General features: G+C 29.7%; 1 protein-coding gene across 3 annotated transcripts; it reads left to right on the top strand.

The window, feature by feature from the left end:
• The first annotated feature begins 287 nt into the window (after nucleotides 1-287).
• LOC113552745 (fatty acid synthase-like) lies at nucleotides 288-27,761 on the top strand. 3 transcript variants are annotated; one of them, XM_026955637.1, is made up of 32 exons: nucleotides 288-583; nucleotides 17,383-17,586; nucleotides 17,668-17,820; nucleotides 17,915-18,289; nucleotides 18,354-18,592; nucleotides 18,659-18,889; nucleotides 18,955-19,146; nucleotides 19,210-19,332; nucleotides 19,406-19,636; nucleotides 19,708-19,897; nucleotides 20,010-20,239; nucleotides 20,354-20,491; nucleotides 20,570-20,742; nucleotides 20,810-20,954; nucleotides 21,062-21,175; nucleotides 21,241-21,349; nucleotides 21,506-21,757; nucleotides 21,876-22,052; nucleotides 22,118-22,272; nucleotides 22,491-22,664; nucleotides 22,724-23,029; nucleotides 23,141-23,595; nucleotides 23,654-23,777; nucleotides 23,842-24,018; nucleotides 24,083-24,262; nucleotides 24,364-25,143; nucleotides 25,339-25,584; nucleotides 25,674-26,141; nucleotides 26,206-26,424; nucleotides 26,490-26,744; nucleotides 26,912-27,148; nucleotides 27,219-27,761. In XM_026955637.1, the coding sequence occupies exons 2-32, from the start codon at nucleotides 17,397-17,399 to the stop codon at nucleotides 27,330-27,332; spliced, it is 7,152 nt and encodes a 2,383-aa protein (XP_026811438.1). In that variant the 5' UTR covers nucleotides 288-583; nucleotides 17,383-17,396; the 3' UTR covers nucleotides 27,333-27,761. The 3 variants fall into 3 exon arrangements, with proteins under 3 accessions (XP_026811438.1, XP_026811439.1, XP_026811437.1); XM_026955638.1 differs by lacking the exon at nucleotides 288-583 and adding an exon at nucleotides 6,992-7,188; XM_026955636.1 differs by lacking the exon at nucleotides 288-583 and adding an exon at nucleotides 13,142-13,630.

Genomic DNA, 27,761 nt, shown 5'->3' with positions numbered 1-27,761 from the left:
GATGATAATGATAATACTGCATTATCGTGCCGGCGTCCGCAACCACTTACTGCAGCCCGCAGCCGCGGTTGTCGAAAAACTATATTAATACTATTCGGAAACGGCCGAGGAGTATATAAAAAATAAAAGAAGAAGAGAAAAAAAAAACTCTGATTATTAAATACTTATCATCATCATCATCATCATCATCATCATCATCCTAGTCGTCGTTATTATTTTGTAACGCCCAATCCGCCGCCGCTCACGGGACGTCCACCACGCTATATTTTAACAATAGCGTGCGCCGAATAATTCGTTCAGTTTCACACATCGCACGTCCGCACTCGGACGTTTCGTACCACACCGTGTTGGCGGCGACAATTTTTGACGCGTTCGTCTCCGAAATCAATCAACAGGACGAGAAGGAGCAGAGATATCGTCGGACGCTCTTTTTTTTTTCTATTCGCGTGTGCCGTTGAACAATTTGTCGATCGCCGCCTTTTCGATATCGCCCGTTTGTCGCGCTGTCGAAAAACCTCATCGGCGAATCGCACGCGTCCCGCCGAGTGACGCAGAAAATTACAATCGCTCAGACGCCGTACACGTGAGTTTTTAGTCTATATAGATCACAGTGATGATGATAATATTATCACGATTTATTGTCAAAAAAAAAAAAAACAAAAATAAAAGCCAAAATTTGATAGGTAATTGCGTTTTTACACCGTCTCGCACGATCTCGTGTGTAGTCGTGGTGTTGTACGGGATCGTGGCCACGTGTTTCTACCGGTAGCGTTGTGATAATAGTATTTACCACGACGCCGTCGTCTGGGACTCGGGAGCTCCGAAAAAATACGGTTTTTAAAAATGATTTCTCGTTTGCGATTTCTTCCACCGCCGTCGCCACGTCGCGTCGTGCCGGTGTTTCGATGATCAGTGCCGGCGGCGGTGGAGGCGGCGGTGGTGGGTCACACGTGAGTGGCGCGCGCGCGTATCGTGTCGTCGTCGTCGACGACGCGTTATTACAATATTTCATTATTATTATTTTGACAGACGTATTAGATGTGTTGTGATGTACTGATATATTATTATTGTTATAGCATACAGTGTGTTCAGGGCGTTTTGTCGTTTTTCTCCGTGTGAAACTACGCGAAAAAAACGGGAAAACGAGTCGGCCCACTGTATAATAATATATTACTAAATATACAACAATATTGCATGGAATTTATTGTGCAGTCAATAAACGTTTGATTATATTATTTTGTTATACACTTATATGTATACATTTCTGAACGTTTTCATTACCTTGCTACGCTGTTGCTCGTTCATTTGCCTTTAACGCAATGCAGAATTTCAGACTTGTGAGTGATACCACAGCATAACAAATATTATTAAAAGATTATTAACATTTAACGCAGAAACGACAAGAATCATTAGGTATGAAAACGACTCATCATCATCACCATTATCATCGATAAGATTATAATGTCTACTACGAAGTTTGTTTCTTATCTGTCGTTCGAATTATGATTTTACTCTAACCAGTCTGACCTCTGTTTCCTCTGTTTCCAAGCATAGTAGGTAGTAATTATTTCAATAGGCAAACAATGTCGGTTAGGTTATATTTTATTTTTAAATCGTTTTCCGCAGATGCGTTAGGCGTACAACATTGTATAATATGTATTTACTATTTAGGTAGTATTTGCATATTCACACACTATATTATTTTGAATTATTTACAGAAAGAAATAGGTATGACTAGAAAAAACATTAATTATTAGGTTAAATAACCTCGTTAAGATTTTACGATAAAGCATAATTTTTCTTTACCTGATTATGATCGAGGTTTAAGAGTTATATTTTGTTACTTTCGACGCGACGGCTGTGACCACCGTAATTGATTGGCAAATTTTAATGGAGATTCGCTGTGAAAAGACATTAATTACGTATATAAATTTATTCAACGTAATGCTGGCAAATTATTATTTATTTATTTCCTACTCCAATGATAATTGTTTAATTTTTTACAGTTCGCAAACTTAAAATAATATATGATAATGCCGATTAAATATGATTTTAACATTTTCAGTTAGATAATTTTAAGCTATCTACGTGTAAATATTTCTTGTTAAAAATATATTAATTATTATACCACATGGGTTTGTAAAATCGTCGGGTTAGCATGTGTTTTTGTTTAGGTTTACAGTAATGAGCAAATTTTTGACGTATTTTACTATTGTAAATAATATTCATCAAGGAAGTTTAAAATTAATAAAATCACCCACCATAAATCCCTATGAAATTGTTTGATCCTATTTTCCGAATTTTGACAAGTTTTGATTATTTTTTGCGATTTTTTGTATTGAAACATAATGTTAATATTAATATAAAATTGTTTATTGATTTTTATTTAGTTATCAATCATATTTTACCACCAGGTACCTACTAAACTTAATATATAATTTATATAAACTATATAGGTACTCGTATATTACTGCATATTTAACTTTTTAGTCATGTTTATAGTTTTTGTTGCAAGAATTGATTAGTTTTTCATGGTTGTAAATTGTGTAATTAACGTCCATTAAAAAATTTATCGATAAAATTTAAATCCTTCTTAAATGCTTATATTATAAATGGATATCGTTTATTGAGCACCTAGCTTTCATTAAGAGAACTCTACCAAAAATTATATCAATTGTTATTTCTGTTTCTTATTTCTTGTTATTTCTATTGCTGTATTGACACTAAACACAGCGTTATTCTAGCATGGCGTTTGTTGTCTATATATGAACAATTGCTACACTTCTCTTGCTAAAAGTCAAGCTAAAAGTATAAGTAATCCCGGCAGTGATTTGATTTGACTTGTACACGAATACACTTTATACTTGCAATGAAATAGTTCAATTTAAGTAACTGCAATCAGGTTTTCTCTTCAACCATTAAAATATGTAGTCACAAGACACTCCTAGAATTAGTATATTTAAAGTTTGCTTATATTATAGGGGACCTTGTGGAAAATTATCTAGACGAAACTGAAGAACAAAAAGAAAAAACAGGTTCCTGCGCGCATGTTCGCATTAAACTCAATCAGTCCACAAATCTGTGTTTATACAATTTATTAAGTTCCTTATTATTAGATTTGTGAATTTAATGTTTTCATTTTTCTTCGTTTCCTTGCATATATTGCAAACTGTAATTATGAGTATCATTCAGATTTGTTGACTATTAAATAAATAAAAAAAAATGTTATGAGGTCAACAAGTATATTATTTGTATGTATTTTTCCTTCACTCGTACAATTAGTAATATATATATATTTTAAAATCGCGTGACCGTTTTTCGTTTCCCGACAAATCAGGAATTGAAATAATCATCTACTCATTACTGTAACTCCTATAAACCTTTATTTTCATAAAAATAAATTTTTCAATTATTTAATCAAGTATTATTCAATGTGCAAAATTTAAAAATTAAATAAAGTTATTGTTGTATAAGTAAACATCAAATGCACATGATTAATAACTAGGTACCTACTACCTATTATATATGTATTACTTACCGAGTAATAGGTACCTATTACCTATAGACTATTATTTACAACCTATTTTACAACTTTACTATAACCATAGAATTTTGGTATGATCTTGAATATCTATCCATGTGCTGATTCTTTATCTAGCATAATATTATTTTATTTTAAGTTTTTATTAATATGTATCGTATTTTATGAAAAAAAAATACAATGTATACCAGCAGTTTAATCAAGTGTTATATTTACTTCAAAAATAGTTAATTATATTTTTGTCAGTGGTTATAAATTGTAAATTTATGATTTGTTTCGATTTAACAGTCTTTAAAGATAATTCATAAATGCATTTGTGTTATGCAGGCACGTGTACGGGGGGTAGGTGGGGTTCGACTCCCCCCCCCGAAATATTTTTAATTAACGAGGAAAGAATTGTTTTATAATGGTGCGGTACAATTTGTATTGCTAAATTTTGTAAACCCCCTCCGAAATTCTTTTTTGTGTACGTGCCTGGTGTTATGTATTGTATATTAGTTACCTATCTAGTTTTAATAATATTTAAACTAGTGATCTATATAGTTTTGTCTTAACTCATCGATAATAATATACAAAAAACTATTTTTCAAAATACCAATAGTCAAATTTACTTTTACAATCTTAATTATTATAATATTCTTCAGTAGTTTTTTTGTTGTTAGCAACATTTTAACAACTTTTTATTATTATAATACCCATTGAAAAAAGGGTTAAGTGATAGCAGTATAACAAACATTATTATTTCCTAACTTTATTATATTTTATTATACCAAAATATACCTACACAAAACTGAACTAATCAATTACCAAACATTTTTAGATATTAAAATTATTTACTACCTACAAATAGAAAAAATTTAAATATAGGTTAATATTTTACAGTTTACATTTTTTTAGTTATATTATGTTTATTAGGTATACTTTTACTTTATAATTTATTTTAATATTTATAAATATTATATAATATTTAAAGACTTAAAGTAAGTATGCAAATATGAAATAGGTGTTAACTATTTAGTGTTATACTGTAATGCATTTACGTAGCTGCCTCTTGTATGTATACAATTATTTCTTAACGAAAATTTTTTTTAAAGAATTATTCTAATATATAATATATATATATATTTATATTACTTTAATTAATTGTTTATTTATATAGTTTATACAACATTTTATTAAGAGTTTGACATATAATTATGTATCATATGCTTCATAAATATTATATTAGGTTAATAACTCGTTAAAATTAAATTTAACGATGTTTTAAAATCATATAGTTTGTCTATGATATAGATGCGTACTTTATTAAGTCCTTTACATAGTAATACGCTGATGACATACTAACAAATGATAATATATTTATATATATTGCAATAAAATATACAATTAAACATTTTAACTAAGAAGTATTTTCTCCCATTATATAAAATATAAATTACTTATAAACTTTCCGCTTACATATTATAAGATATCAAAATACAAAGTTTATAAATTTCCCATCTTTAGACTGTTGATACCAATGATACCTGAAGGACGATTCCTTGGTGATGGGTGATATAAAGTTTATATGTGTTTATATTATAAACTGTATAGGTACGACGTGGTAGTGAGGAAATAACACCGATAACAAATGAGTATCAACAAATATTTAGGTACTGATATTTTATTTCATACTACATCAGACTTTATGTCTATAATGTATACATCTATATTATGTATACATTCAGAGACATCGCTAATTAACTAAGTATACTTACAAAAAATATGCTTATACATTTATAATATATTAATTTTATAAATATGTTTTTAATATTATATTTAAATATATTTAATACTTATTCAATATTTCAATCTAATACGACATGTAATTTATAAAATAAAATTATGTATCATAAAACGGAGCTTTTAAGATTTCATGCATTAATAATTTATTTATTTCACAATATAATTTTAACAAATTTAATAAATTTATCAACATTAGGTTTAAGAAAGGTTTAGATTTATAGAGTTGGGAAAGAAATTTAAATTCAAAATTACACATTTTTTTGTTTTGTTTATAATTTTATGTTCATGATAATATTTCTAAGATTAAATATATGTATTTTGAATGTTTAGTATGGAAATTATATGCCAGGTTTAGGGAGAATATTATATACTCTTTTATGTATTTGTATATGCATATAGTGTAAACTGTACAATAAATAATAATAACAATAAACTGTGTATGTTGATGATTGTACACCAGATTCAAAAACGAAATGTATAATTTACCTTTATCTGAGTAAAAATTATTTGATTCGTTAAAATAATCCAAATTTGAGTAAGTGGAAAAAATAGGAAATTTAAAACCTGCTGCAGAAGTATTTAGAGTATAATAAAATATTGTTTCGATCGGATTTTTGTATTGACACATGCAAGGTCGTTTAGCTGCCGCATGCCAGTGGCATTATTATCGTTGATATGGTAAATACAGGGCAAATAATTTCGCTGTTGTCTGTGTCTATTTTTTTACGTTTTAGATTTTTTGACCGCATATATCGTCATATTATATAGTGGTACCTATTGGCTATTTACCATATACGTAGATCGTAGATGTAGTATAGTAGCATTACCAGTGGGAGGTATAAGTTTTTGGTTGTACGAAGATCGGTAGTGGTAGTCATACGACCGCATCGGACACGCATTAATAATGTCATTGACTCTTTTAAGAAAAAACCGGGTCCATTCAGGCTGTGTACGTATTACACACACACACACACACATATATATATATATATATATATATTATTATGTAGTCGTTTATGCCATAAAATATATATAGCATCATATAAATGAAGAATAAATGATCTGCAGGATACGATATATATATGTATTATCAGCATAAAACATTTTTGGTATATTAAACATGTGCATCATTTAATATACTCGCGGTGTATTATATTGGTATATTACCTATATGTATGATATGTAATGCGGGTATATATATAATGTATTATTAAATATAATATTTGGACAAACGGCTTCTCTTTGTACCGTGATTATCGTGTGTAATCTTTTAACATTGATTTGCCCTTGGTGCATTAAAACGGTGTTAAAACCGTATTTTTTCGCCGTATAATAATAATATTAATAATAATAGTAATAATATGTACATTATTATAATATTATATTTTTACTCTGCTCTTCTTTATCTCGTTGACCCGGCCGTTATTGCCTCCATCGATTCTTAAAAAACAAATCATAGCCTACGCAGGTAGATAGAGGTCCACGCACACGCACGTATACACGTATATATATATATATCATATTTACGGATTTTCTCAACGGTCTCCTCTCGATTGTACGCGGCTAATAATTATAGTAATTGGCCTTTTCTCCCTATGCCAGCCAATAATCACAACTTTACATATCGATCATTATTGTGATATCGAAATCGAAAACGCAGACTAACGCCGTTTGTCCGCGCATATCAGTCAGCGTGAACACAGGTAGTGTAGTTCGTTCTTATTTTGGAGCAGCAACTGGATATTATTATTACTATATACATGCACGCAGACACATAGTTGTATTATATATATTGTACATAGATACCTCAACACACCATATTTTTTTGTAAATTGTTCATCTCGGCTGACATTCGTATACATGTAAGTACCTACCTACCTACTCTAACACACGATTATTGTTAATTTTTGTTATTCTCCATGAAATAATTCAATTTGACGTTTATATTCAAATATTATATACCCACATATTTAAATTTAATTTCGAGTGGTGATATGACATTTTTTAAATTTATTTATTAATTTATTTTCAGTAAGTTAAAATTATAATCATTGCATTTGAAAATATAAGTTATTATTACAGTTTTATAGAAATAATAATTCAATATATATAATAGTATACTCGTACAAGCAAATACTATACCTATACCTACATATGAATAGATTACCTAGTATATAATACAGTGGATTAATTAATTTTAAATTATCGATCCTCGATGGAAATCCTCATCTTCCTAATAAGGGTTCATAGCATAATATTAGTAGCACGCGTAACGATAAGAAAAAAAAAGATGGGGTTTTAAAATTGATATACAGTTATTTAAGATTTACACAGGTAGTTCTGTTTTCTTACAGTATTATTAACAAGCATTTATTGATCGTATTATTGTGTTGGATTAATTTTCTGTGAATCTACATTTATTACAACTATTTGTTAATGTGTATTGATATTATATACTACGTATATGGATGGCAAATTTAACCTAAATTGGTCAACTGGATAGGTTTTATAGATCATTGTTCATTCAGACATTTTTTTCTTTAAACTTTTATTTTAGTACTTCAGGAGTGTTAATATTATACAAATTTTACTCAAGATACTCTTTTATGGGTTAGAAATGCTAAAAAAATATGCTATCTTTAACCATTTTTGTAAAACAGCATGTCTGTATATCAAAAGACTACATAAAAATTAATAATAATTTATGACTGTTTCCATATTACATATACTCTGAGTATTTATTTTTTTGAACTTTTACGTATCTAGTTAATTATTTTTGATAACATTATTGACAATGCGTATAATTATTTAATGATATGTTTTGAAGTTTATTGCAGAGATTGCTCAATCTACTGAGTGTTACTACTAACAAGAATCCAATTCAAACACATTTCACCATTTAGGGTTTTTATAAAAATAATCGTAAAACAAATACGTACTTAATACTTAATAGTCATAACATTTGTTATACTAACATTTTTTCCGAAGCGTTAGAATATAATACTGTCTAAACACTAAATAATAGTCAATATATTTTATATTATCAATAAGTCTTACATCTCAATATACGTTATTTCTGTAAATATAATTAAATATTAGCTTTATTGAGTTATTTACCATGAACGCGTTTGAACTATAGCTCGAATTTAAATAATATATATATATATATATATTGATATTTCACACTAAAGATGTTTAATTGATCCAATTTCTATTCTAAATACAAACTATTTACTTATTTAATTTTGTACTTAAATTGTGTACTACGAGTATCAGACGAGTATAAATGCTTGCATTTGGCTCGATGAAGTTAATATATATATCTATTGTCCATAAAATGTATTTCTTGACTTCTGTACTTATACAGTAAACTGTTTAGCCTTATTTGCTAATATGAATAAAAAATTAATATTATATACGGTTCACTATAATATATAATATTGTACTGAACGAATAATTATTGATATAAAAAATTATCAGACAAACTGCAATAGTCTAATAGATACTTTAATAATGAAAAATGATATAAATATATAATAATATATTATCGAATGCTGATTAGGAACTATAATGTTTCCGTTTTATCATTCCGACGCCCTTGTTTAATTAATACGGACTGAGCGTGAGTGAAAACTTATCTAATATTCAATGTCGTGCTTTAAAATGCGTGCGTAGGTAAATGTCGGATATTGATATATTAATATGTAGGTGATCATTGATCGCACAAACCGAAAGAAATATTTTTTCTTTCTACCACTTGAAAACACCTAATCCAAACTACCTATAGAAAGTACGTTGAGTTTATCTTATTTATCCTAAACGATATATGTATAATGTTTGCGTATACAAATTCAATATTATTATATTCATTAGTCATTACTATTCGCGCCTATATTGGCTATATATATTTTACCGTTCACGGTTCGTCACATTATCCATAAAATTATATTAACAAAATTACATAGGTACTTACTCACTATATAGTATACTACCTATTTACATTATTTGTTTAAATATGAATTTATTTATGATAATATGTCACATACATACTTAATTCTCTTCTTCTATACAATATTGATAAAATCGTACGGCGTAGCTATTCTGTCTACGTGTTGTTTATTAAAAATTCCCGCCGGTTTACTTATGCGTCAATCAGTCCTTTATACCGACAAGACGTGTATTGATTTTTTTAACAATGTTTGATAATCATCTATAACTCAACTATAATATACTTTCTCCTCGATTTTTTTTATCCCTTTTGCCCATCATTATTGCTCGTTATCAGTTTTTTTTTAATTCGTAGATTTCGGTTACTTTACAATTATTTTAACATTAAGAAATAAGAAACATCAGCTATTAAAAACTAGTGTAACTCATCCTACATTATTTTAAGGTGAAAGTAAATTTTTTGTAATGAAATAAGATCATAAAAGTACGATTCTTTCAATTTTACGAATTAAATATTAATATAGCTAAATTATTATGTATAATAGTGAATATCTATTAAAAAATAATACTGATTATTATATAATATGTATAATCTATATCAGCTAAGGTTTGTAGTTCAGATAAAATACATTTTCTGCGACGCTATATAAAGTAATTGGACTATTTTAATATTTGTTAGGTATTTTGTCTTGATATATAGTTGTTATAGATAAAAATTTACAATATAATGAAGTATAGACTACCAAAATATAATATTATTCACCTATTTTAACCATTAATATTCTCGCACCTAATTTTTCACAAAAAATATAGAACGCATACAAGGTGTTGAGTTGCATTTTTTAAATTTATAATTTTATAAAATATTAGGTATATGAGTAGGTATAATATATGTAATTTAAATATTCATATCATAAGATCAGTACCGTTCCTACAATTTGCGGGGCCTACAAAAATGATTACAAGTGTTTGAGCGCGGGACCCAAATGAGAAGTCGAACCCGTGGGGCCTGGCGCATGGGCCGCGCTCGCCCCGGCCTTAGAACGGCCCTGCATAAGATATAATCATAAACTGTATCATTTTTTTGTTAATAGAGAAAAAGTAAACTCAACCGCACTGATCACAATAATTATTTATTCTTTTAAATGTATATAATAATAGAGACGTAGGCTCAAAATGTCTATGATTTGATTTTATATATCTGTTTATGTAATTTAAATACTTGGTATATATGTTTAATAGTATAATGTTGTAAAACAATTAACGGTCAAATTATGTAGAATACGAATAAATTTATTTATGAAATATTTGATGTTAAATCCACTGTCAAAAATGTTACAAATAAAATGGGGCAACGGATGACCCAACTCAATGTTGTAGAATTACTTGTATACCTAATTGTATTATGTTTATTTTGTTATTGCGATGTTAGCATATTATAGTCATGATTTTAATAATTATGTATGAATAATTCGCAGTGGTATTATTGTATTTTTATGTACATCGTGGATACATATCATGATAAAGAATTCTTACATAACATCAACATGTTAAACTCTTCATCCGTGTACTATTATAAGTAGACACGCGGAAATTTATCGCTGAACTTAAATATACAACTTATATGTCTATATCTAATTAATTTGATAATGATTTCGGTGAATTAGGTTCATAAATAAATAATTAGGTATTCATATGATTAACATATGGCCTACTAAATTATTTACGTAGCATATTTTTCATTTTTTTATACACTTATACTATATATCTGGACGCATAGGCCTATGTCATATGGAGTTCGCAAAACTAGTTTTAAATTTTCGTCGGAATGTAAACACGTTTTGAATTAATCTCGTTATTACTATTTCTTTATATTTATCTGTGATATTACTTAGTGCAAATTACGTTAATTCGAATATAACTGACTTTTTGATTGATAAAATCTGTTTCAAATTACCTATATATTGGCTATTATTATTTAAACATATAAATTATATCAGTTATTAAAATGTTTCAATTTATAATATTTAAAAGTAACGATTTACTCATACTTTTATACTAGGATATTGACACGATGGCATCTTGGTATGAATAATATGTAATCTATATAAATAATACATGACATACAATAATTTATTTTCTCGATTCTTAATTAAAATCATATTATTTTGATATTTAGATATAAATTTTACTTTTTTTTAAACTATTGTAAAGGATTAAACGAACAAGAATATTTTTAAGATCGCGTCGAGTTGTCTATCGTAGAAACATTTATAATAATATACATATACTATATGCTAATAAAATTAGGTGTAATTAAAATATTTTTACGTCATTTCATTTAATCGACACTGTCGTTGACGATATATGAAGTCTCAATGACATCAGTAGTTTTGTTGACAATATTGCAAATATCGACATTTTATTGATACATTGGTGATAGACAAAATAATATAGAGGCTAGTGAGGGTACCCTCAATAGGTATTTAATAAAAAAGTAATTATAATTTAATTTTACCCACTCTTTCTGAAATGTATTTTAGTCATCTTTATACTGTTTTTTTTTATCAAACAAATTAATTATCTTCATTGATGCCAATTTTCTATTATTTATTACTTTGAAAAAATACTTCAAGTATTCCTTGTATACTCATATAGAGCATTGCAGTGATTATGATATTATATTATTTGTTCTGACCAAAAATCATTTTATTATATAGGATAATATATTTTAAGCAATTTTAATACTATAATTGACATAATTTTTTTAAAATTTTTAGTTAATATTCGTGAATAGTAGTAAATAGTAGTAATAAATTAGCAATAATTAGTTCCCTGTGTAATAAACTAATGTCTAATATAATAAAAATAAAAATTAATGTCACTCAACAGTTTCCAAAAGCCGAGTTCCTTACTAGGAAATTAAAATTTATACTAATAATTATAATATATATATATATATATATTTAACGATCGTTAAATTGTCTTTTTATCTCTTATTTTTAAAATAGGGTAATAAATTATTAGTTTTTAATACGTAATTATGTGTAATCTTAAATGATAAATACATTTTTATATTTAAACCGTAATTACGATTCGTACAATTATTATGATCATTAAAGAATCTCACGGAATGAATATTGTAGCGCTTGAAAAAAAAAATCAAGTATAGAATTGTTTCCTATAGCTATTACACATATTTTATGTGACATAAATCAGAAGTTAAAGGAATTTTAAAATATAAAAGGAATCTATTAAGGATATCATGGGAGGATCTTGTTAAATTCCTTTATGTAGTAGGGTGTTGGTCGGAACTTGTTAGGGGGGGATGGTGCAGTAGTCGGTGTTTGGAATTTGGGTTTTTGAAACCACTCTCAACTGTGGGAAACCGTCGGTGTTTCGAGCGATGACGAATGCAGAAACGTTTGCTTTGATTGGTAGGAAAAGAAAACGAAATACGAAAACAAAACACAAAAATCTGACCCAGTGCTGCGTCGCATTATATTGTGATTGTTGCGCTCGCCGCCGCCGCCGCCGCCGGCAGATATCGCCGTGTACCCGTGTGGCTATATTGACCTTGTGGCGAGACTACGATCCGTTGTCGGCGGCAGCGCTAATCGCGGCGGCCGAGGATACCAAAGACCCGATGACGCACCGCGTGCGTGTGTCGTCGACCCGATCGTGCGCGTGCGCGCAAACGATCCCTCATCCAATCGGATCGCCCGTTCTAGTATCACGCCACCGACTATCCTCGGGTCACGCCACTTCCACATTTCCACAGTTCCACCTAACCACCTCCCCGCCGACGCTACGATACACGGTAGAAACGGTTTTTTCTTCGCTTTTTCTACCCATTTTATTTTTCATCTCCTCTTTCCGTTTCACGATCGCGTTATTGCACGCCGTAGTAAAGACTAGCTAAAGCGCCTGTATTGCCGAGGTTTGTTTCATTCTGGTGTCTGGCGTCCGTCCGAATAATATCGCCAAACAATATTTCGAAGAGAAACAAACACGATATTATCTCGTTAAACCTCTTAAGTACGTACTTCAGTCGTTCGCGTGTTCGAATTCAAAGTCGTAAAACGGTTTTCGGCGTTTTACAATTATTATCATACCTAGTATAAAATATTAGTTGTGTTACGTCGACAAAACGGCGGTAATTATACGATAAATAATCGCACGTATTCATTATCGAATGATAACTACATCCGGCGAATCGAATACGTCGTGAGTTTAATAAACGTCAAGCCTTTTCCAGTAGAGTGGTTCGAAATTTATACGACGACGTCGTATCGGGTTAACACACCACTCGACTCGCCGATCAACAATATTATATACCTAGTACGACCGAAATGGGTAAGAACTAAGAAGTAACTAATTAAAATCGTTAAGATAATATAATAATAATCATAATTTATTAATATTTCATAATTCATAATAACTACTATGATAATAATATTGTATTGTTTATTTGTGTGTTACTCGAGAGATTACACGCCGCCGCCTAGGCGTTATCTTTTCGACAGAGTATTCGTGTGCGATAACAGTTGTGGCTGCCGGCCCCCGGGCTGCCTAGTCAAATATTCTCTAATACACAGTTCAGTTGATGTTATATGTTTCTTCTCTCTTCGATTTTCTTAGATACAATTATTGTTTATTTTTTATTTATTTTCGTGATATTATGTAGTAATGTACAAAATCATGTATGCTTAGCTCAATTCTCCATCGTTCTATAGATTAATTACATTTTCTTTTAGGTACGTAAAACAAATCGTAGTAATTATTACTTTTCTGCGGTTGTGGTTTTAGTTACTACCGAGAGTAGTTTTCTCGTCGTACTCACACCGCTATTGAATATTATTATGTGGCAGTAATTATATTCATCGATCATACTCTCTTATATTAGTTATATTAATATAGGTAAACCACTAGAAAATTATGAATACCTAGTAATCATTCATCTTTTAATTACCTCCATCGTAATTCATTGACCAAATTGTTTCAATTTAACCGGTCCCGATTATCATGTGTTTCAAAGATCATCTCTCAGTTTAGTAAATTATTATCGTATTTATCGTGGAATTTTCTTTTAATTCCATAAAACGTGACAATGGCGCTGTCGATCAGTACCTATTTATTCATCATCGTCGAGACTTAGATTCACTATATTACAAGTCCAGTCAAATGGTCTAATATGAATATTTTTCGAGTATTATGCTTTCACATTAATTTCATTTTAACTGCTGCAGTGGCATGCTCAATTTTTTTTAAGGGTCATATGCATTTTTGACAACTCACTATTTTCAAACCACGTTATAATTATAATGGGAAAAATAAAAATATATTTTTGCATTTACTTGTGGGTTCTTGTTAGTTATTATTATACATTATTAATTGAGTGTAATGGGAACTTGTGCTTTTTATTACATGAAAAATATTGAAATCATTAAATTGTATTTTAACAATGAATTATGAAAAATCAATAGACAAAAAAAGGCAGAAGTAGGGTGTATTATGATACTCTCATCTCCCGTGAGCATGCCCCTGAACTTCTGTGTAATATTGTAATCAAACTGTCACTGTTGTAGCTGTAAACCAACACACTAAAGCATTCAACACGTGACTCTGTAATGATGACAAATTGATTCGATTGAATATATATATATGTATATATATATTTTTTTTTTAAATTATAAAATTCTATTAGTTTCTGTCATATTTTAACGATTATTATTTAACAAAGATAACAATGTATCAAAATCATTCACTAAACAGTATATATTCTACATACAGCGAATAACGCAAAATCTACATTAACTACCGATCATTACTACATTCTAACCTACTAATTAATTATAATTTTGAAGAATACGATTGTAATTTGTAGCAATTATTAATAATGTCCTAACCAAACGTAGATATACCATATTATTATAGTATTTAACATCTATTATTATTATATTTCATATGGTTTAAAAAAAAAATTATTTCTGTAATTAAAATTTTATTTTTATTCATATTAAACGACATCGTTAAAATCTAAATTTTGCATGATCATTTATAACTTTTTAATTTGTGACACCTTTCTTGGTTTTTCTCGATAACAATAATTCGTATACGTCGTACTAGTGTCGGCGCTAGATATTGCAGGGCCCTGGACAAGGTATTAGCTATTAGGTACCCCAGAGTACCCCATTCTAATATTATACATGTGTGATGTGTAGTATAGAATAATAATTGTATAGACTTATAATTTGTTAATTTAAATTGTAATTAAGTAAAATGTCAATGTGTCTCACGGTATTAAAGTGATAATTAAAAATCGCGGGGCCCTGGACATTTTTCCCATTTGTCTTCCCCTAGCGCCGGCACTGCCTCGTACTCTAAAATTTGCCAAATAATACAATTTTGTTGTCACATTTCAAAATGTTTATTCTTTTTAAATCATACCAGATGTTTGAAAAATTTAACAATGCAGTTCCTACCTATTTACTCACAAAAATTTTGCTTATTGAAGTTTACGTACGTACGTAAATTGTTGAATTTTCAAACACCTGACGTGGTGATTGCGTAACTATATAGGTAATATTATCTTGTAATTTGTTACCTATACCGACTATATCTGTAATATTATTTAATGAAAATATAGTTATAGAAAACTAGTTTTAACTAGACTTGGAAAAAATTGCGTTCACGGTCTATGTTAAATCTTAAATGCCTAGTGTGATTTTATTACGACCTTTTTCAAGGTCATGGATATTTTAAACATCGTAACAAATAGGTATAATGATCTCGGAAAATCTATGTTTATAACATTGATACTTTTAGTAGATTTTAATAAATTATTATTATCGAATAATAACCTGATCTAGGCATCTAGTTTGACCTTATATTAGCAATTATAAAAAAAAATAGTTGATTCTATTTTTTCACACAATCAATATTTTGCTATTAAAATATTATAATGTAATGTTTCTTAATTCTTGTAGTTTTATTTTTGTTGGATAATATATATTGTGTTGTAAATGTGAAATATGAATAATTAATATGGTAGATATGTAGGCTGGTACATAAAACAAATTGTGCACTACAAATATTCTTCTGAAACATAATTTGATACATTGTCAGTAAGAATAGAAATTATGTTTTAAAATATTTAATATAATTCATTATATTCATAATTAATTTTCAGTAATTGTATAAAATATAGTATTCCTATAGTAGAGTTGGTAATGTTTGTTTGTAATGACAAGCTTATAGATTTAATAATATTTTTAGTTTTTATATACATAAAAGAATAAAACACAGGAATTAATGATAGTAGGTATGGCAAACATTTGAATAAATGTTGAGTGTAAAATTAATTTTTAGTAGCCTATTGTTTTAAGGTAATCTTAATCTAGTCAGTATAGTAATTCAAAGTTAAACTATGGTCGCAAAGGCAATGCATTGGAAGTTTACTGATATTTTTTATCTAAGATTATTTCTTGGTTATTTTAGTTAGCTTGCTCAAATATAAGTAAATTGTAAGACAATTTCATTTGTAATTAGGATATAATTTAAGTTAAATAATATATTTTTTTATAAAAATAACAAATTATAATTAGATACCTATATTGTGTTATACCTACAGTTTGTTTTATGAAAAATGAATAGTATATGTATTAATTATTTATTACATTACAGTATTACACTGTACAGTGCCTTTATAATATAAACTGTGTTCCACTTATATTTTGTTTGTAAACAATAACTGAACATGATATTTTTATTATGATTTACTAATTCATGATTATAAATATGAATTAAATGAAACATTTGCTACATATTTATATCTATAGATATATAGCAGGATATATAGTTAACATTAATAATTAATTTAATTGTTTTACTATTTAGTACAATATCTAATATGAAAAAAAACATTTTGTTATTACATTATTTAGCGTAAATGTGTTAAGATGAGTATAATCTAATTTTATTTTATCCTCAGTTTCTGATAGATACCTACTTTCAAAGTTGGTAATTTAAAAATTATAATAATGTTTTTATTTTTAATGTTATTTTGTTCTACTATTACTAATAATATTTTTAAAAAAAATTTTTAGTAGCTGAAGGCACAATGCCAGCAAGATTCCCACAACCAACCAGCAATGGAGCTGTGAATGGTACCCCATTCTCAGGAAATGATGAAATAGTTATCAGTGGTATTTCCGGACGTCTTCCAGAATCAGAGTCAATCGCAGAGTTCAGGGAGAATTTGTATGCTGGTGTTGATTTGGTAACAGATGATGACCGCCGTTGGCCAGCTGGTAAGTAAAACAGTATATAATTTGTATTATATATTGACACAACATTTTTCTAATAACATGTATATTTATAATTTATTTCAGGTCTACATGGCCTTCCAACGAGAACTGGTAAACTCAAGAATTTGGAATATTTTGATGCCAATTTCTTTGGAGTGCATGCTAAACAGGCTGAAGTAATGGACCCACAATTGAGATTACTTTTAGAAACTACTTATGAATGTATTGTGGATGCTGGTAAGATAATTTTTTATCTTTTATTCAATATGCATATGTGTTATAGAATAAACAAAAAAAGTTTTTTAATCTAATCATCAATATGTGGAAATAGGTGTGAACCCAGATGATATACGTGGATCTAAAATTGGAGTTTACATTGGTGCATCCAACAGTGAGACTGATGATTATTTGAGTAGACTGCCAGAACGTGTCAATGGTTATGGCTTGACTGGATGTTGCCGAGCTATGTTTGCCAACAGAATATCATACACATTTGATTTTAATGGACCTAGTTTTGCTATAGACACAGCTTGTTCCAGTAGTTTAGTTGCTATGTCACAAGCTGTGCAAGCTATTGAAAATGGGCAGTGTGATGCAGCTATTGTTGGAGGTGCTAACCTATTGTTGAAACCTACAAATTCATTGCAGTTTCATAGATTGAGCATGTTATCACCACAAGGAATGTGCAAAGCATTCGATGTCACAGGTAAATCAATTAATATTTATGATAAAAAATGACATTTTTTTATAATCATGTATTTTTATTTTAGGAAATGGATATGTGAGAAGTGAAGCTGTTGTGACAATATTTTTGCAAAAGGCTAGTGTTGCAAAACGTAGCTATGCCACAGTTATGGGAGCACTCATCAACACTGACGGATTTAAAGACCAAGGAATTACATTCCCAAGTGGTGCTATGCAAAATAAACTTATCCAAGAAGTATATGCTAAATGTGGTGTTAACCCATCTGAAGTGTCTTATGTGGAAGCTCATGGAACAGGAACTAAAGTATATACATTTAATTTTTAAGATATTTGGATTAAAAATTTTATAACTAATAATGTCTTAATTTAGGTTGGTGATCCTCAAGAAGTTAATTCTATTGCCGAATTTTTCACTAAAGATCGTACCACACCACTGTTAATCGGCTCTGTTAAATCTAACATGGGCCACTCTGAACCAGCTTCTGGTCTTTGTTCATTAGCTAAAATAGTAATTTCCTTAGAAGCGGGAAAAATTCCTGGAAATCTTCACTTTGCTAACCCAAACCCTGATATTCCAGCTTTATTAGATGGAAGATTACAAGTAATTTCATAATAAAACAGTTATATAAAAAAAAAAATTACTTATTATAAAACTTACATTTATAGGTTGTGAACAAAAACTGGGATTACAGCGGAGGCTATGTAGCACTTAATTCTTTTGGGTTTGGTGGTGCCAATGCTCATGTTTTATTGAAGTCTAATCCTAAACCAAAGACTGCTCCAATTCTAAATAATGTACCACGTTTGATTGCCGTATCTGGAAGAACAAATGATGCAGTTAACAATATGTTAAAAAATGTAAATCACTTTATAGCTTTCAATTTATTTTTTTAGTTATTTAATTGAATGCAATTTTGTTAGATTGCTGATACACCATTAGATGACGGTTTTGTTAGTTTATTACATGATATTCATGCTAATAATATTAATGGACATGGTTATAGAGGATACACTGTCCTTGGAAAATCAATCTCTGAAGTCACTGTAAGTTATTTTTATTTCAATGTTGGATTATTTAAAATACTGAAGTTATATTATTTTGTTATTATGTTTTTAGGAAGTCAAGCCTACTAAAAGACCAGTTTGGTTTGTTTTTTCTGGAATGGGAAGTCAATGGGCTGGTATGGTTGAAGGGCTCCTTCAATTAGAACCTTTTGCTCGGGCAATTAATAGAGCTGCATCTGTACTTCAAGTTGAAGGACTAGATTTGCTTAGCATTCTTAACTCAAAAGACGAAACAACATTTGATAATGTGCTTAACTCATTTGTATCTATAACATCAATGCAGGTTAGTATTAGAATTAATTTTATATATTAAAAATAAATATAATGATAAATTAAATTTGTTGTGTGGTAAAGGTTGCTTTAGTCGATCTGTTGAAATCAATTGGAATTGAACCAGATGGTGTTGTTGGACACTCAGTTGGTGAACTTGGTTGTGCATATGCTGATGGTACATTTAATGCTGATCAAGCAATTTTGGCTGCGTTCTGGAGAGGTCGTAGCATTTTAGAATCTAAATTGCCACAAGGATCTATGGCTGCTGTTGGTAAGTTAAATATTTTGTTGATTAATAATTATGGTTTATACCATAATATTTATTATTAAATATTTTACATATTATGTCAAATTGTCAATACTAATAGCATTTTTATTTTAAGGTTTATCATGGGAAGATACTAAAAAAAGATTGCCTGCTGACTTGGTTGCTGCTTGTCATAATAGTGAAGATAGTGTAACAGTATCTGGTCCACCATCAAGTCTCACTGCTTTTGTCAAGACTTTACAAGCTGAAGGAATTTTTGCTAAAGAAGTTAAGAGTTCTGGATATGCTTTCCACTCTAAGTACATCGCTGATGCTGCACCTAAGCTCCGCAACAGCTTAGAAAGAGTAAGTGGTTTTTATAGTCTTAGTCAATGTACAAATATGTGTATGTGTTCTTCAATTTATTATTTAAAAAACGTATTAACTAAAAAATATTTTTGTTATTTTATATTATTATAGATTTTACCAAATCCAAAACCTCGTACATCTCGATGGATCAGTTCTTCCATCCCAGAAGCACAATGGAATACCCCACTTGCTCAAATGAGTTCAACTGCATATCATGTCAACAATTTATTGGCTCCAGTTTTGTTCCATGTTAGATATTTACATAGATTTTTTTCCTATAATAATATATTTATTTTTACTGAATTTTTATATTTTTGTTTTATTTAGGAAGCTCTTGCTCATGTACCAAAAGATGCTGTTGTCATTGAAATCGCCCCACATGCTTTACTTCAAGCCATTCTTAAAAGAGCTTTAGGACCTGAATGCTCTTGTATTGGTCTTACTAAGCGATCAACAAACCCTGAAGGAAACATTTCTGTATTATTATCAGGCATTGGAAAGTAAGTTTTATTTTTATACATAAATTTATGTTATCAAAGGTACAATGCTTTAATGTTGATGATTTAGACTGTACAACGCTGGAGTTCAACCAAAAATTAAAAATCTATATCCAGCTGTTTCTTATCCAGTAGCTAAAGGAACACCTATGATTCAGTCTTTAATCGAATGGGATCATTCTGTTGAATGGCTTGTTACCAATTTTGCTCAAAAGGTAAATTAAAAATGTTTTGCATAATTTATTATACAAATGAAAAAATAATAGTTTTGTTTTTATTAATTTTAAATAATTTAATTTTAACTTGAATAATTGAAATATAGGAAGCAGGATCTGGAGAATCTGTTATTAAAATTGATTTGAGTACTGAAGAAGACCAATATTTGTCTGGACATGCTATCGATGGCAGAGTATTATTCCCTGCTACTGGATATTTGGTAAAATAAGAGTTAATTTTTAATGTTTTTGAATAACTTTGAATGTATGATTGTGATTTTTATAGACACTTGTATGGAGGACTTTTGCTAAACTTCAAGATAAGAACATTGAAGAATTCCCAGTTGTTATCGAAAATGTACAATTTTTACGTGCAACTATAATGCCAAAAGACGGTAATTATATAATAAAATAATGTTTATTTTATTTATAATTAAAACTTTTAGCATGAATAAAAAAATACTAATATAAAATACACCATGATATTACTTATTTTTTAAATGATATCTTAATTATACTATTAACTTACAATTGTTTTTGTTATTGTACAGGAAACGTAAACTTCCTTATCAACATTTTTGAAGGAACTGGTAATTTTGAAATTTGTGAAGGTGGCTCAGTGGCTGTTACTGGCCGTATCTACATTCCAGATGATATTGAAACAGAACAATTAGAATTACCTGAACCATATGTTGATGAAAATAATTTATCTCTTAAATCTGTAGACATCTACAAAGATTTGGGATTGAGAGGATACGACTACAAAGGAGTATTCCGCGGAGTTAAAGAAGCTGATAATAAAGGTTTTTAGTGAATACTTTTCTTTATTATTTTATATTGAATATGTAAAATATCTAAATTAATATTTAATGTTTATGTAAAAAATAAAATAGAGTAATTGTTTATGGTTTTAAAATGTAGGCATCAGTGGCAAATTGGATTGGATTGGAAATTGGATCACATACATTGATACAATGTTGCAGTTTTCTATTTTGGGCTTGAAAACTAAAGAGTTGTACTTACCAACAAGAATGCAAAGAGTTATTATTGACCCAGCAAAACATTTAGAATATATTGAAACCTTACCAGAAAATAGTCGTAAGTGTTTTTAATTTGACACATATTGTAACATAATTTATTACAATAAATATTTTATGTTTTAGCTGTTCCGGTATACATGTACAGAGATATTGATGTCATCAAATCTGGTGGTATTGAATTGCGTGGCATGAAGGCTAGTTTGGCTCCAAGAAGACAACAATCACAGGCTGCTCCTAAATTAGAAAAGTATACATTTGTACCATACAACAGTGATAAGGTAATTTTAATGATTATAATATTTATATTATATTTTATTAATATTATAATAATTAGTGTTTACTTATTTTATTTTATAAGATTTCCATTTCTATTGTTTAATATTAATATATTATGTATATATTAAACTGCTAGACTTCAGCTATATTTTAGATTTCAAGTATTAACAATATAATAAATAATCTAATGGTTTAGTAATACAAAAATAATAATTTTTAGGCTTCTCCTATAACAGACGTCTCAAGTGTTTTTGCTGCATACCTTCAGATTGCATTGGAAAATAGTGCTGGTGCAATGAAAGTAAAAGTTGTTGAATACGGAGCAGACAAACCATTTGAAGGAATTTATATGCCTAATGTTGTCAACATTCTGGAATCTGAACCCTTAATATCTGTAAATATTGCAACATAAAATATTTAAGTACTCAAGTAACAATTTTTTTATTTTTTCAGTTGGATGCAACCTTAGCTACAACTCAAACACAAGCTTTAGCTCCATTTTTGGGACCAATGGAAGTAAAAATGATAAACAAATCATTGGAAAATGGTCCGATTGAATCTAACGCTCATGTAGTAATTGCTTTTGATGTGTTACAATCTCAAAACAAATTAAACAACTTGGCAGAGACAGTAAAAGATGGTGGCTTTGTTCTTACTTCCGAATCTAATAATGTGTCTCAAAGCCTTATCGAGAATAGTAATCTTGTTTTTATCAGCAAGTTATCTGCTGAAGATAGAACTTTCTTCTTATTGAGAAAGGTATAAAATGGCTATTAAATTTGTTATGTATTTACTCTATGTAATTAAATCTTATATTTCATTGCATTAACTCAACTTGTCTATTTTTAACTGTTTCTATTTGTTACTTAGCTTGGTGAAGAATTACCAGTCAGTGAGGTTATCCAAGTGTCTGAAAAATCTTACGAGTGGGTTGAGACATTAAAATCGGCTCTAAAATCTGCTGAAGTTGACCCAAGCAAGAAAATAGTTTTGTTTGCTCAAGGAGAAGACACTAATGGTATTGTCGGTTTGGTTAATTGTGTTAAACAAGAACCTGGTGGCAACAGTGTCAGATCAGTATTCATTAAAGACCCAGCTGCACCAAAATTCTCTTTAACCGCTCCTCTATATGCTGCACAGTTGAAAAAAGATTTACTGAGCAATATATTGAAGCCTAATGGGGTGTGGGGTACAATGAGACATTTGAAATTAGAAAACCAACAGGATAAGCCCTCATTACAAGTTGAGCATGCTTACATTAATGCTTTGACTAGAGGAGATTTGAGCAGTTTGAAATGGATTGAAGGACCCTTGACTTATTACAAGTGAGTATTTATTGTTTTAGACAAAAGTTTATTGACTTACAAACATATTTAATTTTAGACCTGAATACTACCCAAATACTGAATTATGTACTGTTTACTACGCACCACTTAACTTCCGTGATATCATGTTGGCATCTGGAAAACTTCCTCCTGATGCATTGCCTGGTGATTTAGCTGGACAAGTATGTTACATACTTATATTAAGTAATGTTATTGAGCTATTTTTATATTTAATATTTTATTTAGGACTGTATTCTTGGACTTGAATTCTCTGGCCGTAACTCTAAAGGTAAAAGGGTAATGGGTATGCTTGCTGCTAGAGGATTGGCTACTAGTGTTCTTGCTGATCCTGGGTTCTTGTGGGAAGTTCCTAGCAAATGGACATTGGAAGAAGCATCAACCATTCCTGTTGTTTATGGAACTGTAAGTAATTGAATGCCAGTTAATGTGGCTACAATAAGTAAGCATATACATTTTTTTTTTTTAGGCTTACTATGCACTCTGTGTAAGAGGAAGAATGAAGCCAGGCAACTCATTATTAGTTCATGCTGGTACTGGAGGTGTCGGCCAAGCAGCAATTGCTATTGCTCTGCATATGGGTGTTACTGTTTACACTACTGTTGGTAGCAAACAAAAAAGAGAATTCTTAAAAAAGACATTCCCCAAGGTATTAATAATATAATTATTATCACTGTAATAAACTAATAATATTTTTTAATAATTACAAAATATTTGTATGTTTAACTAATAATTTATAATTTCATTTAGTTAACTGACAAAAATATTGCCAACTCTCGTGACACCAGTTTTGAACAACACGTATTAAGAGAAACAAAAGGTCGTGGTGTAGATCTTGTTCTGAACTCATTGTCAGATGATAAACTTCAAGCATCTGTCCGTTGCTTGGCCAAGGATGGTCGTTTCCTTGAAATTGGTAAACTTGATTTGTCAAACAACAGCCCACTGGGAATGTCCGTTTTCTTGAAAAATACTACATTCCACGGAATTCTATTGGACTCATTGTTTGATAGCAAATCTGAAAGTGAAGATAAGAAAGAAGTTGTAAGATTGTTAAACGAAGGTATTAAGAATGGCGCAGTTAATCCTCTACCAGCCACAGTATTCACTGAATCTCAAGTAGAACAAGCATTTAGATTTATTGGATCTGGTAAACATATTGGAAAAGTAGTATTGAAAATTAGAGACGAAGAATCTACAGCAGTTGTAAAGCCTGCAACCAAACTGGTAACTTCTATTCCACGGTCTTATATGAACCCAGACAAAACATATGTGCTTGTTGGAGGTCTTGGAGGATTTGGGTTAGAATTAGCTAATTGGTTGATTGTCAGAGGTGCCAAAAACCTTGTATTGACGGCTAGAAGTGGAATTACCACTGGTTATCAAGCTGCTTGTGTAAGCAATTGGAAAGAATCGGGTGTAAATGTACTGATATCTAAGGCTGATTGTTCAACAATTAATGGAGCTCAACAATTGATTGATGACAGTAACAAATTGGGACCAGTTGGAGGTGTTTTCAATTTGGCCGCTGTAAGTAATTTTTATTATTTTTTCTATGTATGTTTAAAAGTTACAAGTGACTGTAAATTATATATCAAACTTCAAGTTTTTAATTTATTGTTCAATTTAAATTAATAATATATTTTTTAACATTTTGTACACATACATTTTCAAATCAATCTTGTTTATTCTGAATATTTATAATTGGTAATTAATTATTTTAAGGTACTGAGAGATGCATTCTTAGAAAATCAAACTCCACAAGATTTTGAAATTGTGAGCAAACCTAAAGTAACTGGTACCAAAAACTTAGACACAGTTACCAGGAAGTCTTGTCCCGAACTCGATCACTTTGTTGTATTTTCATCAGTATCTTGTGGACGTGGTAATGCTGGACAAACTAATTACGGTTTTGCTAACTCTGTCATGGAAAGAATTTGTGAAGCTAGACAAGAAGCTGGTCTCCCAGGGGTATGTCCATTTTGATATAAATGATATAATAATTTTTTTTCAATTAAAAATAATTAATTTGATATTAATAATCAATTTTTTGTTATTAGTTGGCTATTCAATGGGGTGCGATTGGAGATGTTGGACTTATTATGGAAACTATGGGTGGAAATGAAACAGTGGTTGGTGGTACATTACCACAGCGTATGGCTTCGTGTTTGAGTGCTTTTGATGTATTTTTGCAACATCCTCAACCTGTTTTGGCTTCTATGGTATTGGCTGAAAAAAGAAAGGGTGGTTCTGGTGGTGCCGGACAAGTGAGCCTAATTGAAGCTGTTGCCAATATTCTTGGTATCAAAGACACTAAGAATATCAATGCGTCAGCAACTCTAGCTGATCTTGGTATGGACTCTTTGATGGGAGCTGAAATCAAACAGACTTTGGAAAGAAATTATGATTTGGTGTTGAGTGTTGGTGAAATCAGAACTTTGACTGTTAAGAGATTACAAGAATTGCAAAATGATGGTAATGAAGTTGTTGCTGATACACCTAATGGGACAACCGCTGGAAATGATCAGGTTTGTGTTTTTCATTATGATTGTTTTATGACTATCTTAAATTAAATTCAAAATGTGTTTTTAGGTTGAATTCAGTCAAAGTTTAGTTCCTCAAGAAACTATTATCAACATGAAGAATGATGAAAATAGCAAGCTTAATGTGTTTATGTTCAGTGCGATTGAAGGTTTTGTATCTGCACTAGAAGAAGTAGCGTCTAAATTACCTTATAATATTTATGGACTTCAATGTACTGAAGATGCCCCAACTGATTCAATGGCGTCTATGGCAAAATTCTTTGTAGCTGTAAGTTGTTATAACTTTAGGTTTTGAAGATAGAAACTAATGTAATGTTTACTGACTTTTTTCAGAAAATTAAAGGAATTCAAAAGTCTGGGCCATACAACCTTGTAGGATACTCATTTGGTGCATCTGTTGCTTTTGAAACTGGTGTAGCATTAGAAGCTGCTGGTGAGAAAGTTAGCCTTGTACTGTTGGATGGTTCTCCATCTTATGTTCTGACACATCAAAATGCATTTAAAAACCGTCATTCAGATAACAAAGTAGATGATAGAGATGCTTTTGCATACTTTGTATTACTTTTCAAGGAACTAGACTACCAAGTGGTAAATTTTATACTTTATATTTATTAAAAAAAAAAAAATTACATATCCATATAATGTTACTGATTGGTTATTACTTTTTTGACAAAGTTATGGTTTTATTTTTATACTTAATTTATAATTGAATGTTTTAAATCAATTCTAAACTGGGAACTTTATTTTTAATTTAGGTCTTTGATCAAATTGCCACAAAAAAGACAAAAGAAGAACAACTGGAAGAAGCAGTAAATATCTTATCTGATTTACCCTTAAATAAAGATGAACTAAAAACCGCAGCTAAACTATTCCATGGCAAATTATTTGTTTCGTTCTATTACAAACCGGAACAGAAATTCAATGGAAGTGTCACCTTGGTTACAGCAAAAGACAACTTTGTATCTCTTGGACCAGACTATGGACTGAAACCTGTATGTATAATAATATACCTAAATGTACACTAACTTACAATAATCTTACTTTTTTTTTAAAATTTTATAGCTTTGCAAAGGTTCTTTAAACATCCACTCTGTTTCCGGAGATCACAGGCAAATAGTGAAAGGTGAATCTGCCAACTCAGTGGCACAAATAATCTCTAAGTCATTTCTGTCATAAACAATGTGGATATTTGACTAAAGCATTTAAGATAAATGGTTAGGTTAATAATTTCATAGGTATGGAAGTAATTTAATTATTTTTTTATACATAAATTTAACAGAATTAAATTTTTAAAACCAGCACAAATCATTTTTGTTGCAATAATCATTTAACAATTGAATGTAGAGTTTATTGTGTTGTTGTAAATTTTTAAAATATTGTTGTTTTTTTTTCGACTTTGTTAGTGCTTGTATCAAAAATTAAAAGTTGTGTTTTCAGACTTAAGATTAAGGCTAAAAAAAATATGCCTTTGACACCCATATAAATATATTTATATTTATATACAAATATTTTTTTTTGTTTTGTTCCAACACATTCCAAAAAGTGTGTTTACTAGTTAGGAAAAATCATATTGTCATAATATAAGTAATATAATTATTTTGAAAT

This window comes from Rhopalosiphum maidis, chromosome 2, assembly GCF_003676215.2.
Source record: "Rhopalosiphum maidis isolate BTI-1 chromosome 2, ASM367621v3, whole genome shotgun sequence".
Lineage (NCBI taxonomy): Eukaryota > Metazoa > Arthropoda > Insecta > Hemiptera > Aphididae > Rhopalosiphum > Rhopalosiphum maidis.
Note: the sequence above shows the minus strand (reverse complement) of the source record. Positions and strands in the feature narration are given on the sequence as shown.

What these genes read in the sequence shown, in the direction of transcription:
- LOC113552745 (XM_026955636.1), top strand. An exon ending in TTATTATCAGGCATTGGAAA is followed by an intron (nt 20,743 to 20,809) that starts GTAAGTTTTATT and finishes TTGATGATTTAG; the next exon opens with ACTGTACAACGCTGGAGTTC. An exon ending in AGGAACTAGACTACCAAGTG is followed by an intron (nt 26,745 to 26,911) that starts GTAAATTTTATA and finishes TTTTTAATTTAG; the next exon opens with GTCTTTGATCAAATTGCCAC.